This window comes from Hirundo rustica, chromosome 6, assembly GCF_015227805.2.
Source record: "Hirundo rustica isolate bHirRus1 chromosome 6, bHirRus1.pri.v3, whole genome shotgun sequence".
NCBI classification, from domain to species: domain Eukaryota; kingdom Metazoa; phylum Chordata; class Aves; order Passeriformes; family Hirundinidae; genus Hirundo; species Hirundo rustica.
Genome location: NC_053455.1, coordinates 12,669,162 through 12,684,570, shown reverse-complemented (window position 1 = coordinate 12,684,570; position 15,409 = coordinate 12,669,162). Strand labels below are relative to the sequence as shown.

The 15,409-nt window shown below is 43.6% G+C and overlaps 1 protein-coding gene across 4 annotated transcripts in view; it reads right to left on the bottom strand.

Moving 5' to 3' along the window:
* The window catches only part of BCL11B (BCL11 transcription factor B), a 91,777-nt gene that overhangs the window by 65,337 nt on the left and 11,031 nt on the right, over window positions 1–15,409 (bottom strand). For 2 of the 4 annotated variants that reach the window (XM_040067642.1, XM_040067639.1), the window contains exon 2: window positions 12,429–12,794. In XM_040067642.1, the coding sequence (XP_039923576.1) occupies window positions 12,429–12,794 (366 nt within the window). Of the gene's footprint in view, window positions 1–12,428; window positions 12,798–15,409 lie in introns of all 4 variants that reach the window. The other 2 variants (XM_040067641.1, XM_040067643.1) reach the window with 1 other exon arrangement.

The window sequence follows — 15,409 nt, the reverse complement described above, 5'->3', positions numbered from 1 at the left end:
AGGCAGTGAGGACAACCAGTGAATTGCCCCACCGCAGTTGCAAGCTGCCGGCTGCTGGGAAAAAAAAAAAACCTTGCTCAAGCAGCCTCAAGGCCCCAGCCCACAGACTTCATCAATCCAGCTCATCAGTCCTTCCAAAACAAGCAGGTGCCTTTGCTAGGGGTCTCCAACCACCAGTGCATCCACGATCAACCCTTGCCGAATTATTTCTAATGAATGTTAATTGTCAGATAGGGAGAACTGAGGACTGAGGGTACTTCTCCTTACCCGCAGAGCAGAAGTGGTAAGGCTGTAGCCAGTCCTAGACAATGTATTGTCAAAAACCCCCTGAAGGGATGGGTGCTTCTGGTGGCCAGAAAAGATGTCTTTTGCTCCTGCATACTAGCGGTGCTAACAGAAAACCATCTTGTGCAGACCTTTGGAGAATCAGCTCCAATCGGGAATCTTCATCAGCTTCAAAATCAAAAATAACGTGCATCATCTTAAATGATGAACTTGGCACAATGAGGATAACATCCTTCAGCAGAGTCTGGGAGCCAGAGTGGGGGCTCAGGGGGGGGTTAGGGAGTTTTGGGGCTTACTGTTTTAACTTCCTTCTTGCAAAAAGGCCCTGTACCATAAACATTAATCAAACACTATATTCTGCCTTTTAGTCTTGAACAATTATGAGTACAGTTTTGTGATCTTTAGCCATATTTACTGATACTCAAAGGCAGATTCTATCTTGTTAGATTGTTATAAATGGGACCCCAGGGAATCGGCACACAGGCAGAGGCAGATGTGAAAGAGCCTTCTCAGAGCTCGGGTGTGCTCCAGTTATCTACTGCTGAAATTACGAATGTTTTGGATAAAAAAAAAAACAACCAACTTTACATGCCTCTGCCAGATCATTACAAAGAGCTGTCTGTTAAAAAAAGAGAGATTAAAAAAAAAAAAAAAAAAAAAAAAAAAAAACCAACAAAAACTGTTTTGCTGAACTTAATATTTTTTAAGGTTAACTGTTAAATTTCAAAGTGTGGTTTACATGTGCTGGCCACTTGTATGAACAAAAGTTTCAGAGACAGACAGAGAAAAGGTTTCTGGTTATACACCATTAAAGAAAGAAACCCACAAATTCTATCTCATTCTCTCTTACTTAAATATGTTGTTTCTGCTCCAGACCTGTTTCATAATACCATAAAATAGAGGCATGTTTCCGACACTAGATTTGAGAAGCTGTCACATTAAAGGTAAACTTTTAATCTGCTGGAGACAAACAGCACACATTTTTACTTCCTGAGAAACAGCTCTCGAGAAATGTTTAAACAAGAATTTAAGAGCTGTGTGGTAAAGCCACATACAGGGGTCTCAGACAGCTACTGGGTTTGAGCTTCTTTTCCTTGTTTTTGTTTTTTTAATTCTTTAAATAACTCACTAAAAAGTAGACTTCTAGGAACAAAGTAACCAAGACGCATGGTAAAGTGAACCTCTAGGCTTGCTTTTATTTCTAGTTAATAGAAAATAAATGTTTTAACTGAAACACAGGCCTGAATTTCTAGCTGTTCATCTCCACCTTTTTATTTTCTTGGGACTCACAATCAAATACTTTTAAGAAGTTAATTGTGTCACAATTAGTAACACATTAGTCCTCCGATATTTTTAATAGCAACCCAGGTTTTACCCCAAGGCACTTAAGAATGGCAGGCTCGGCTATATTCTCCCTTTTTTAAAACTCCCATGCACTTTATTCTTTAAAAACTCCCACGTGCATTTCACTTGGTCTGAAAATACCAGCACAGATCTTAATCCTGCCAACGCTTACAGACAGGCTTAACTTTCTGCACATCAGTAATGCCGCTGACTGCAGAGGGCCGCTGGCGCTCCTACAGCTTGGGGCAGGCTACGGACGGAATCCGGCCCGCGCCGAAGCCAATGGCAAAACCCCCATTGACGTCAATAAGGTTGTGCTTTGACATCCAATTTGTTGCAGGATTGGGACCATCCTCATTTCAAGGTACTTTCCCGAAATCTATTTTGGTTTAGTTTTTTGTTTGGTTTTTTTTCCTCTCTCTTTTTCTCTTTCTGCTCTTTCTCCCCTTCACCTCCCACACTCACCCTTGTGGGGCCCCATATTGAGACCACTTGAAAACTTCTGCCTTTCAAACCCCTCCACGAGGAAAACCCCCTCGCCGAGACAGGAAACATCCTTTGCAGGTAAAGCTGAAAGAAACTATTTTGCTCCGCTGTGTGCATTTGAGTAAACTAATTAAAACCTGGGAACTTGGGTTCCAACCGATGCCAAGAAGCAATCATTAATATGAGCTGAAGTGAAATGGGAAGCTCCAGACATTTAAAATCAGCTGTAGGATGAAAAAAAAAAAAAAAAAAAAAAAAAAAAAAAAAAGAGGGAAAGAAGTGGACGAAAAAGGGGAAGGATATATTTTGCAATTTTTGCCATGAAGTCAATTCAATACAGCTTGAACTGCATGGGGTTAAAATGTATTTGAGGGGGATACTAAACAATGAGGGGATAAAGCCCTGCTGAAAAGCAGGGGAGGGTGAAGCAGCAGCAGCCGGCTCGGAAGCGCTTCGGTGCTGTGAAGAGCGGGCAGAAGTGAGCAAACCAGCTGAACCGCTTGCAGAATTAATCAGTAACAAAGAGACTGGAGCTGTTGGCGGGCTTCAGCCCTTGAACCTGGTCTCTGCTCTATAAATTTCAACTTGGAATGGCTCTCTTCTTGTTGAAAGACAGGTTGGCTCCAGGCCAAGACATAGGGGGAAGAAAGAAAAAAAAAACCAAAAGGGAAAAAATTCCTTCTTGCTCAGGAAACTTCCCTTCAGTTTCTAACTCTTTTTATGAGCTAGTAATAGGGCAGTCTAGAAAATGGGAAACAAAAAGTGGGTCTTGAAAGGAAAAAATGATCCAGAAGTTGTTTTAATAAGGAAAATAAAACAATTAGGTGCTAAATTCAAATCTGGATTTTGCCTGCACACAAGTACATCAGCTCTAATAGAAGACTTCAGAGCACCTCCGCAATAACTCAGCGGAGACTTTTACAGTTACATTAGCTGACTACAGGTTTGTCTCTGAAAATAATAAATGTCTTAAGAGAGGAAGAGGGCTGTTTAATCCTTGTCTGCAGTCTCATCTTGTCCTCTCCTCCCCCACTAGTCCACCTTGTTTAAATGACCATTACAAAAGCAGTGTGGTATAAAAAACATGTAAAACCATCATTCATCCAACAGGATCTCTTTCTTTTCTTATTTTTTCCCTCTTCAAACAGGGGGGTGCAGGAGAACTGATGCTTTCCTCAAGTTCTCCTCACTGCCAAGGCAGTTTCAGTCACAAATACCTTGCTGCCGCTGTGCTTTCCCGGCATGAGCAGACAAGGAGCGGGCTGGAGCAGAGTGAGGGGCTGGAGTGCAGAGGGGGGGAGCTGTCAAAGTGGGAAGAAAGAAGGCAAACATCTATTCAGAGGCCAGATGCGCTGAGCAAGGTCAGCTGCATAACAGCTCTTTGCAGCAGCTATGCAATTACATCCAAAGTCTGCACAGTACCGAGAGTCCCACAGCCTGCATGCAAGGGCTGGACTGGGGGATCTAGGGCAGCTGGAGAAGGTCTATAATGATTTTAATTGCTCTTCCAAGATGCTAAAGGGTAGATGAGATGCTCTTTAGCTAGAGCAGAGGGGCTGATGCTCTGCAGCGCTTGCAAGAATACACGTGGATAAAATACCCTAACGAGAGAATGGAGAGAGAAAAAGGGTAAGTGCCAGCAGTGATCAAAAGGTGAAATAAAATGGTGAAATAAGATGCATCCTAATCACAGCATGGAGGACAAGTGTACAAAATCCTGTCACCAAAAGTGGCTGTTAAGGTAAATTAGATTAATCACTCCCAGCTCTCTTCCTCTCCAAAATCCCTTAATTTTAAAGAAGGGGCTGACTCCAGTGAGGCTGCACGCCATCCAACACTGCTGGACATTTAAAACTATATACGCAGCATGCCTGCTACAGACACGCATCCTGTACTTCCACTTTCCAAGAAAACTGGGATCTGCTACTTGGTAGGTCTTTTCCATCTGCAGCTTTTATGACTCTGCCGAGGGACCAGTGAGCAGTGTCCCCCTTTTCTCGCTCAAGAAATATGCTACCAAACGCCAGAAGAAGCAACGAGTTTAAGAGCTGTTGGGCTTAACGGTGGTTTACGCTGATCACGCTCGAATCTTTCTGCAAAGGCGTTATATGCAAAGAGAAAAAAAAAAAAAAAACAAAACAACCACTAAGTAACCACTTCACATCTGCCATTAACATTATTAAACTCCTTACAAGCAGTATCTACCCCACCTTCCCCACTACACACAAACATACACACACCCCCGAGCTCTGCAACACAGCAACTAGGAGCCAAGACAGCTCTCCTCTCCACACTGCGGCAACCACTTTCATTCCTGTTAAGGGGTTAACGATTCATTTCCACTACTTCTCTCGAGAAAACCTACAATGAAAACATTGGCTCACGAAAGCGTTCTCACTGCCAGAATGCCACAGCGCGAGTGAAAAGTCCGTTTTGTTTTCATTACATCTCTGGGATTTCCGGCTTAACTCCTGAGCTTAGACACCAAATCCCTAGATACCCCACCCACCCAGTTTTTCTTCTTCTCTTTTTTTCTTTTCTTTTTTTTTTCTTTTTTTTTTTTTCCCCTAATAACATTTCTACTGCACAGCCCACCAATTACCATTTGGGGGATGGGAGGGAATGGGGAAAAGAAACCATGCAGAAAAGGATGTTCTCATTGGAGAGAACACACGCATCTCCCAAGACACGAGTTACCCAGTTTCTCCTGGCTTCTAGGATTTTCTGCTGAGAAACATGGGTTTATTTCTATACCTGGCCTCTCTCTTCTCTTTCTTACCCTCCAGGCTCCCATCTTACCACTCGGCCATCGAAGCCAATGCTGAAAGTCAGCCCCAAATCTATGCCCTTTGAAGTTATGTGACATGACATAGAAATCCAAGCTTTTCTTGTACAAAAAGTATGATTACTTCACAGGGTTGGTTTGGTTTTTTTTGTTTTTTTTTCTCCAGTTATGATAGAAAAATGTTCCAATCTCAGAAAAAACCTAGAAAGGTTCAACCTTTATGTCACAGCTGATTTGGTCACTGTGTGTATAGGCAGCACAGTTCAAACACTGGCTGAGAAAGAAAAACAGTCTATGGAAAACACATGAAGGGAGGGAACCTCATGCTACAGCAACACTTCTGTCCTGCTCAAGCAAAGGAATCATTTCTGTGCCTTTATGTATTTATCCACCGTTGGAGAAGAATATTGTTGGAGACAGCTTTTCTCTTTCATACTGCTGCCACACACCTGGCTTTCCTTTAGCAACATCCCAATCCAAAATTCCCCTGCAAACACATAAAAATTCTTTCTTGCAGTCAACACTTTACCAAGCACAAGAGTATTACTATTTGTCGCATCCACACAAATGACAAAGCAGTCCATAAGCTGGCTGGACACTACTTTTATTTTGCTCTTAGAAGTTGCTCACAAAGTTGTCAAGAAAAATGAGCAATGGCTGCCTGAACAGTGCTTTTTCTCCATTCACCGTCACTGTTGCCTATAAAAATCTACCAATCTTTCCATGGTTAATACTAACCAGATATGCATACGGTTTCTAGACACATGGCCCAAGTAATTTCACAAAAGGAATTAAATTAAGGCAAAAAGCCACTTTGTTGGGTGACATTTTTAGAGGGTTCTAGCTCTAAGTAAGTCCAGAGTTCCTTCATTGAATAAAGCGAGGCTAACAGCAGCACCAACATTGTACGAACAAGCAAGTTTTGCTCTTAAAGAGTGGCTCCTCACAGGCATTCACCCCAGAGCAAGAAGACTCTGGCTGTGTGTACTGAATGACCTTCTTAAATCCCCTCTCATCAGCCCGCAAAATGGCACTTCTGTCGGAAAGGTTTTACCCAGCATTGTCACTCATGAAACTGAAGATGACTGTAACTAGGAGAGATTAGAGAGGGAGAAAATAACAGCAGCAAGCTCCTGTCTCTCAGTATGTCACACCATGCACTCAGGGGCGGGTCCCCACTTGTGCCAACAGGTCAATCCAGCACGGTCCTGCTGGTGTCAGGGGAATTGCCCCACGTGAAACAGGGGCACAGCAGGGTAAACTGGACCCCCACCACTCCTGCAGCAGTGGGAATCCTGCTAACCACATACAGGACAGAGAAGATAACTTCTAAAAACAGGATGGTGAGAAGAACAAAACAAAAAACTAAGACCAGCAGGGAGAAAGAATCAAGGGCATAATATGCTCAGCATTTTTAAATTTTTTTAATCTGCTTTTAAAACTCAGCTTAATTTCACTCTTTACTGACAGATGCTGGGAAAGCCTTCGTGCCTGGCAGGGCCAGACCCTGGGCAGGACACAACTGGGACAAGCTGAGGTGGCAGAAGGGAGAGGGTGGTTGGTGGCCTCAGGCTGGGTGCTGGAGTGGGGCCCCAGGGTGTGGTGGAGTTCAAGCCAGGTGAAGGAAGGGTTTTGTAACTCGCAGGTTTCTCACCTTTAACTCTTGCTGGGGTTAGCAGGGTCCGTGCTGCTGCCTTGGTGAGACGCTGGAACTGTTGCCCTGTGGCTGCAGCCGTCGGGGTGGCGTGCTGACAGGCACCCTCCACACTGCCCTCTCTTAGGATCTCCCACAGGGGCACAGTCATGTTCCTTGGAGAGCCCCATGCTGGCCTCCACCAGCAGCCTTAAAACTTTAAGCCATCAGCATTTCAGCAGCCCTTGTTCAAGCTTGAAGCCTCAGCAAACCAGGGGACGGCAGCTGCCACTGCAGGCTGCTCCTGTGAGCTGGGGGGTGCCCTGGCCCCGGAGGAGATCCAAGCTCCCCAAGCATGCCCTCCACCTCCATCCCTGGGTGCAAGTACAGCTCTGGGTGAGATCACCCTGCTTGTTTTTCTCTCCACACCCCAGCAAGAATCTCAACAAGGTCCCAGGGGCAGGAAACTTGCTCGTTAACCCACTCTCAGGGCACTGTCAGTTGACACCTTCCTTGTGTCATGAGTCCTCCCCTTACTGTTCAGCAACACCAATTAGCAAAACGTGTGGCTAAATACCTGCTGAAGCAGCAAAGGAGTAGGAGGGGGTGACCAGGTAACTCCTCTGCACTCAGGAAAACCCTAGCAAATTCTAGGGAAGAAACAAGCCTGGAAAAGCCTCATGAAGAGGATTGCAGCTGAGTTTCTCAGGCACTGTCACCACATACTTCTAGAAGCCTCTTTTTCTTCGCACACTGTTTTCTCCTGCCCTCACTTACACAAGTCACTCCTGCAAGACCCATTACCCCAGGGACGTTCTGGTAGCAGCCCTTGCTGCCATGACAGCCTTGGGAAGGGGACAGCCACCAAACCCTGTGCCTGCTCAGCTTCAGAATGCCTCTTCTCAACCTGCCTGATGTCACCATTGAAGTCCTTGGGTTGTTTCAGCCAGCGTTTCCCTCCCCACACGTGTGACGGCGTCACGATGGCTGTCTGAGTCCTGCAGTTAATATGGGTGCACGGGTCCATAATGGTACATTGTAAGCGAATGTCTCAGGGTAGACAGCAATAATAATTAGCTGTCATGATTTGAAAAAAGGATAATCCATGCCATTGAGTTAACAGTCACTCACACAACACACATGGATTTAACTAATCTTAATTTGGAGAAAAATAACAATCCTAAATATATCAAATAGCCCATTTCATGGCAACCTGCAGCGGTGTTTATCTCTGGCTTCCAGCACATGCGAGTTATTTAGTTTCTCTCACTGGCAGTTTTACCATTCAAAAGCCTGAAATGAACATTCATGGAGCAAGGGTTGCAGTTAAATCCTGCCTCTGACAGGGAGCCTTTTTTCATTATGTACATCTAGTACAATGTATGGAGTCCAGCATTGGTGGCCGGGACAGGATGAATGAGGAATTCCAATCATCCCCCTTTCCTATCATTATATTTGCAAAAATTAGCTCACCATCTTAATGAACTTCTGCTGCTGCTGTAGTTATATGTTTGTCTGTTATATGTCTGCTGGCCTGCCAGTGAATCTGAAGAAGGTCTGGTCCAAGTGGTGCCTGCCCCACAGAGGCTCCCTCCTCCTTTCTGGGGTTCTTTGAAACCACCCAGCATTAAAATCAAGCTGACTGGTTTGGGGTTTGGGGGGGGTTTTTTTGTTTGGTTTTGTTTTTTTTTTTAACCTGGGTAGTTTCAGAGAATCCTGCTAATAAACAAATAGACCACAAGGCCATGGAGAGGCGATGTGATACCATCAGTCAAATGACAGTGGGAGCACCTTCCCAGGCCATTCTTCAGCCAGGACAGGTCAACTGGTTATGCCCAAGACCTGATAAATGTGAAAGATAAAAAAGAGGTATAAAATACAACAGTGGTCTATTTTTTTCCAAAATACCTGCCATCAGTAAAATAAAAGAAGCAGTGACCAATAACTGCTTGCCAAGTCATTGGCCTGGTTATGTTTTGCTGCGCAACAATCTGGTACATCTCTTCGATACTATCACACCCTCACACCACACAAGAGGCAGAACTGATTTTCAAACAGGTCAGCCAATTTGAAAAAAAGAAAAAAAAACCTTAGCAGGGCAGACTGCTCCTAAGCAAGTCACACCCTCCCAGTGCCAGCAAACATGCTACCACACACCTTACGGACATTGGCGACTAAATGAAAACACCTTCAAAATTTGGATTTGCAAGTTACCAGTCAGGGAAAGATGACAAATTTCATTATCAGAAGATCTTTAAAAGCTGATTGCAGAGACAAAGTTGCCTTTGTCTCCACTGGAATATAGAAATTTCTGTCAGAGGTTTGTGTTGCATAGACAAAAATTCTCATGGACTCCTGAGTTCTGACTCAATGTGTCCCTCAAAGCAGCACAAGGTCTGTTGTGTGGTCAAGAGGCATTCAGTGACTGGGGCAAGAAGAGCAACCAAGAAAGTAAAAAAAAGACAAAAAGAAAGAGAAGAGGAAAGACTTCAGGAGCACCCTGTGATAGGATGAATGCTCAGCGCGGTTTCTGCTTCTCAATAACCTCACACCCAGAGCTACGTGAGGTACAATGGCAGAGCCAAGCTCAGCTCTTGACATACCCTCCGAGCATCCAGCCACGGGAAGCTGTAAGGTTTGGTGGCTATGTCACACCACAGAAGGCTGTACAAATCATTCTGACCAAATAAGAAGGTCTACAAAAATAACACAAGATCAAGGAGAGGAGCTGAAACCTCTTCGAGGACAGCAGTGGTGGCAGCATATTTCAGGGAGCCAGAGTGGCGAGTGGGTGATTTCTGGTTTCCCTCTTCAAATATAAAGACTCAATTATCTAAGAACAGCTTGCTTTACACATGAATTGACACGTTTATTTTACAATAAATAACTGAAAGTTATCTATGTTTCCTTTACTGTTAATCTACACAAAGAAATAATAAACAGAGCTTGTCTACAAAAATGCAACTACTGCAGTCCTCAGAATTCAATTAAGCTAAAATAATTAATGCTTCCACCATATTAAATTACTTTATACATTTGAGCCACTGAAGTTTTTTTCTTTTTTTTCTTTTTAATTCTTTAATCTTTTTCTCCTTTTTATTTAATAAAAAAAAAAAGTTAGTTTCAAAGGGGGGGCTGGCTAGGAGGGGGAAAAAGAACATGATTTGCTGTTAAAATGTAATGGTCTCCTTTAGCTGACACAGCATGTAGAGTGTTTTGTGCCTTTGATTAAAATAACATTTTAAATGCTTTGAACAAACATATCTCCCCATACTTCTAAGGGATTATTTTACATATTTCTTGGTGGAATAAAGAAATTCATTCTTTCTGTCGCAGTACAGAAAGGCTAAGAATATCTTTCGTCACATATAAAGTAAAAATACTGTAGGCTGTTGCATTATTACAAAAAAAAAAAAAAAAAAAAAAAAAAAAAAAAAAAAAAAGGGAGGGGGTGGCAGGGTAGGAGAAAGCTGCCTTAGAGATTAAGTTTCCCTTTTATGAAATCGTATTTAGTCTCTTTTTTTAACAAATCTAACAACAATGCTCTACAGCCGCTCACTGGGAAATACCTTTAATGTTAAATGCAGATTCTGATTTTCTTGGCTAATGCAGAAAGCCTTTCTATTGAAATATAAATAAGGGGTTTGGTATATCCCACTAAAGCCTTTCCAGTGAATGACTTCTGTGGGTTTTTCATGGCTACCCTCCATGGCTGTAATGTGAGGCTTTTATCCTACTATTGAAAACTATCCGCTGCTACTAAAAAAAAATAAGGAAGGACACTGCACCTTTTTATCTCAGAGCTGGGCTCCTAATTGAGAAAGTATTATTACGGCACTGTTTAGTGAATGTCCCTATCTCCATGCACTGCTGAGAAAATGCCAATCAAATGATAAACCCTTTTATTTTTCTCAATTCAAAATCTTTCCTACATATTTTTCATTTGATATTCAGTTTAGTCTGAAAGAGATTAGGTGCTCCAGACTGGCTTTTAATTTTTTTTATGCCTTTTCCACATGTGAACATCCCCTTCACGACCTCCTACCCCGGCAGATTTTCTGCATGGCAAAGGCTTTGGTTATTGTTGTTGCTGACCTCCAGAAGCTGGGATGGGACAGCACCCTCTGCTCTGGTTGTAACCATAGGGGTACTGTGGACTGAACTTGGGCAGAGATTAGTAAGAGATAAGCTCCAGACTGCAAGTGCAGCAGAGCTGTCCTAAACCAACCTTACTAAGCACTGCACACCCTCTGCAAGGGGCTGAGCACCATCAGCTTGCACAGAGATCAACAGCTATTGGGAGTGCTCAGCACCACTCAGGTAGCCTTCAGCAGACTAGGGAAAGTTCTGAATGCTTCTGTTCTGCTCCTGCCAAATGCAAAGGAAATCTAGCCCTCAAATCTGCTACACCATGATGTAGTCGTCTCTACCAAGAAATGTATGCACAGCTGCAAACGGATGAGGAAAAGATGGGGTCAGGCCTTAAAGGTAGGCTTGTTTACAGTGCTACAGCACAGACCTGCCACAGCTAATGCTCCCAAAGCTGCCAGCTGCCCCATGTCAAGGTGGTGGCCGCACCCCAAAAAAATATTCCTAGAAGAAAACAGAGTAGTCAATGGGCACTGTGTGCCCTGTCCTGAAAGACAGGTGGTCTGAAGACTGTAGCATTTCAAAGCCCACACCCTCACTGGTGTGGTGTCCAAGCCTGTCAGAGGTGCTGGGGACTGGCTCAGAGACCTCCAACACTAAAAGCGGAAATCTCTCAAGCTTCAACTGTAAAGATAAGAGCCTCTCACCAGTCTTCTGGGGATCCCCTCATGGGAGCATCTCTACCACAGGCGGGATCCTGGCCTGTCAGATCTAATCCCATAGGACAATTCCTAGAGAAATCGGGATAGTGGCAGCAAAGACAATTTGTCACAGGTCTTCTGTATGGCATGCAGTCGGTTTGAACAAAAAAGGGCCGTTTGAGGGGAGATCCTGCTGTGTAACGTAAAACCCCCGCTCACTAGCAGGGAGGAGAGTCATCTTTTCACCACTGCAGAGGGAAAATACCCTGCTTGATGGAAGCAACCCCATGCCAGGCACTCTGCAGGAGCCACTGCATACCACCTCACCTAGATGGATAATCATCACCTGCCTGCCCACGTCTGAGCGGGGGAGGTCCACTAAATGAACGTTAACTTCACCACATAGGAGTTTTAGATAAAGAAATACCTGCAATTTGCGCACCCAAGCCAGTCTGTGTTCTTGTATCCTCGTTCAGAAGATCTATTTGGGGTGTGCATGAGAGTGGAGGTGTTGCCCACCCAACCCAAGCTATCTAAGGAGACCCAGGACAGGCAGCACAGGCAGCAGCGCAGGCCAGGAAGCTGACATCTACCCCAGGGAAGGAAAAATTAAGGACTTAATGAAACCCTGCTTTAACCCTCACGAAAAAAAATCTTCTTCCCACTACCAGTCAGTGGGAAGAGGATTCTTCCACTGACATCACTAGTGTCAGGATGCAGTCCTCCCCAGTGAGTCTGCATGTGACAGAGGGTATCTGGAACAGCACTGAGCTGAGCCCCTCACCAAAGTCCCCTATCCCTCTGCTACTGCTACCTGCTTAAGGATGCTCCTGAAATGTTTTCTGACCCCAACTTTCTGCTTTTTTCCCAGATGTACAGGCTGCCCCTTAGCTCTCCCAGCTGCCTGAGAGGCCCGATTCTGCAGCAGCACAGATAGCTACAATGAATTAAACAGGGGATGGACAGCCCTGCAGAGCCAAGAGGATCCTCCAGATGGACAGTTCCTATAAAGACATGTTGCTGAAGCCTGTTTCATGGCACTTTCTAGAGGACTCTAGTTAAAAGATTACCTAGGCAAGCTGATTGAGTGTAAAACGTGCTGTACCTGCAATGTTCTCCTGCTTGGGGCAAATTCCTTTTGTAGGCGTGAGAAGACGGTCTTCTTCGTCGGGTGTGACTTGGATCCCGATTTCCACTGGCTCTGACACTTTCCTGAGCTCGGCGCGTGAGGAGGGGGGAGGGCTGCTCTTATCCATGCTCTTTTCATAGCAGACACCACCAGTGCCATTGCACTGTTTTCTCTTGTGCTCTATAAAAACCAAGATGTCTCCCAGCGGGAAGTTCATCTGACACTGTCCACAGGTTAACAAGTCGGGGTCTGTCCCGCCTGCGGCGATGCCGATGCCGCCTGGGTCTGCTATTGCCAGGCTCTCGTCCTCGTCGGCCAGTGCCGGTTCCACATGGTCAGCCTCTGCTTTGCATGGACAAGGAGAAAGAGGGAGGAAAGGGACGAGGGGAAAAGAGAAAGAGATTGCTTTGAGTGTTCACCGACTCTGAAGGATGCATCACCAGAGGCCCAGCCTCCCCTCACCCCCCTCAAAGGAGCCAAGCCTGATTAGATCTTTCTTTTATTTTTCAGCTTTTCCGCTCTCCCAGAATGATTTCAATATATTTTGCAACCAAGCCTGCCTGAAACAAAATGGAAAGGCTGACCTGGCATAGCTTTCTTGACAGCTCCTTCCCACTGCTGCCAGCACTGCAAGGATATCAGCAAAGAACCATTTTGCAAGCGTTTGAGCCCCAAGTCACATTCTGAAATAGTTCCTCTCTTTTTATCCCACCTTCTCATTCCCCCCACATCTCCCAGCCATCTGGCCAAGGCCCCATCCAGAAAGCTTATGCACCCAAGTTCTTTCCTTCTTTTTCAGAGAGAGAGGGAATGCTTTTATGAACCAAACTAGCAGGACTGAGCTCCCTGTGACATGCAAAATTAGTACCACCTTGTCCCATTACAGAGTTACCGGCAAGATTAAATGACCACCCATTAGAAGAAATTACAAAAAAATGCTTGCAAGATTAACATAAGCACGGTAAGGTCTCGTGAGCAGTTAAAGGGTTTCAAAAGTGTATACAGTGGGAAAGGGAATGAAGCACTTATTTAACATACTGGAATATTGGCTGAGCCTGGAATATTCCACTCTATTTTTCCAAGGCCAAAAAATCCCTGCCATTGCTCTATAGGTTAATAAAAGGGGTTTTTTGTTTAAATCTTGTCCACAGACCTGTTGAATTTCCTACCTTTACCCCCAAAGACTGGGAAAGAATTTCTGAGTGACCTGAATCAGTTTCTAGGAAATACGCACCTTCTCATTTCACAATTAATAAAACCCAGTAATTTTGAAATCAGTATATAGAAGATATTTTTTACACTATAAAATAATTGTGGATCACAATCCATTTCTGGGGCATTATATGTTTTTTTGGTTTGTTTTCTCTGGTTCTGCCCTGTAGCTGCCAAATTATACAAACCTTGGACTTCACTCAGGCAAAATTTCCACTGACTTTTGCCTAAGGCTGGTTTGTCTCTGCAAGGACTATAGGATTTGGGCTGAACAAAACAGAGGAACTAACAGCATGTAAATCAGTGACTGAGACCTCTAATCGAATCAGGATTAAAGGAATAGGAGGAAAAATGTCTCCTATTAGCCCGAGCAGTTTCCTCATGGATTTCCTGGGGAAAGTAAGTAATACAAATATTCAAAGATGTAAGATTGTGATAGACAGATGTTATAATTCAGACATCTTCTCCATTCTGAAAACAAAAGGATTTCTGTCCCACTCTTCAGCAATTGAAAAAAAAATTAAAAACAAAAATTAAAAAAAGAAACACCAACAAGAAACATATAGAAAAGGGGCAAGAGGTAGAAGGTGGAATGCATTGCCTGGCAACAAAAATGGTTAAGCCTTGAAAAAATGTAGTTTAGAAAAAGAATCGCTCCTATTTTTGCCTTCCAGAATAAATAACTGATCAGCTTATCTACCAGCTGTATTACAAGTTGCATCAGAGCTCTCTAACAGCAAAGTGGAGAGCAGCAGCAGCAGCGCCAGCAACAGCAGAAAAGGACAGGGACCCCAGAGAAGTGCCCAAGCATGGACCATTCTGCTGAAGCCAACGATGGGCACGAGGAGGCTTATGTTTCCCAACTCACTCACTCTGAAAATCATTAATTACCTTTCTCCCCTTAATCTAAGTTTAAAAGGAGTTTGAAGACAATACTAAGCAATTAATTCACCAATTTATATCATGAAAAGTTGTCTCCTTGCCTAAGTGAAAATGTGACTATAACCCTGTGCTGAAAAGGCACTGCTGGGAAGGGAGCGGATACCTGCGAACAGTGTGTCACAATGCAAAAGGTAATTATTTAGTGCTGTAGTTCCCTTTAATGATCTAACATTGAGCAATATTGTTTATATTGAAGAGAGCTTGCACCTTTAATTACCAATTATATATACATCATTTTAGAGCCAAAAGAAAAGGACTGTGAAAAGGGTCTTTTAGAAATGCGTACACAATTTGTAGCCAGAATTCCTATTAAGGGGGAACAGTGTGTCAAAATATTTAAAAAAGCTGTACAGAGAGGCACACACAGGCACGAAGATACACAAGCAAGAGATGGGGCAAAGAGCTGAAAAAGACAACATGAATACAGGAACTGAAACAGGGTCGTAAGAATAAAAGATGGCACAGACAAAAAATGCTTGTTACTAGTTTCACTAACGTTCCTGTAAAGCCTTTTGATTAAAGTTTGTGTCTTAAATTACAAAGGCTGAATTTTGGCATTTATATATATGTAACAAATAAAAAGAGAAGCATGGAACTCAATTTTACTACCTTTTTTGATGTGAGGATTTGTAATTTTTTTTTTTTTTTTTCCCCCTGTGATTTAGATTGTGCTCTTCAGAAAACATAGCAAAATTACTGCAATTGATAAGGGTCCTGACCAGGCATATGTGGAAACATGAAGGGGGTTTGAACAGCTAAACTATTATGAATTCTTTCTTTTCAGTTCTACACTTCATTTGAAT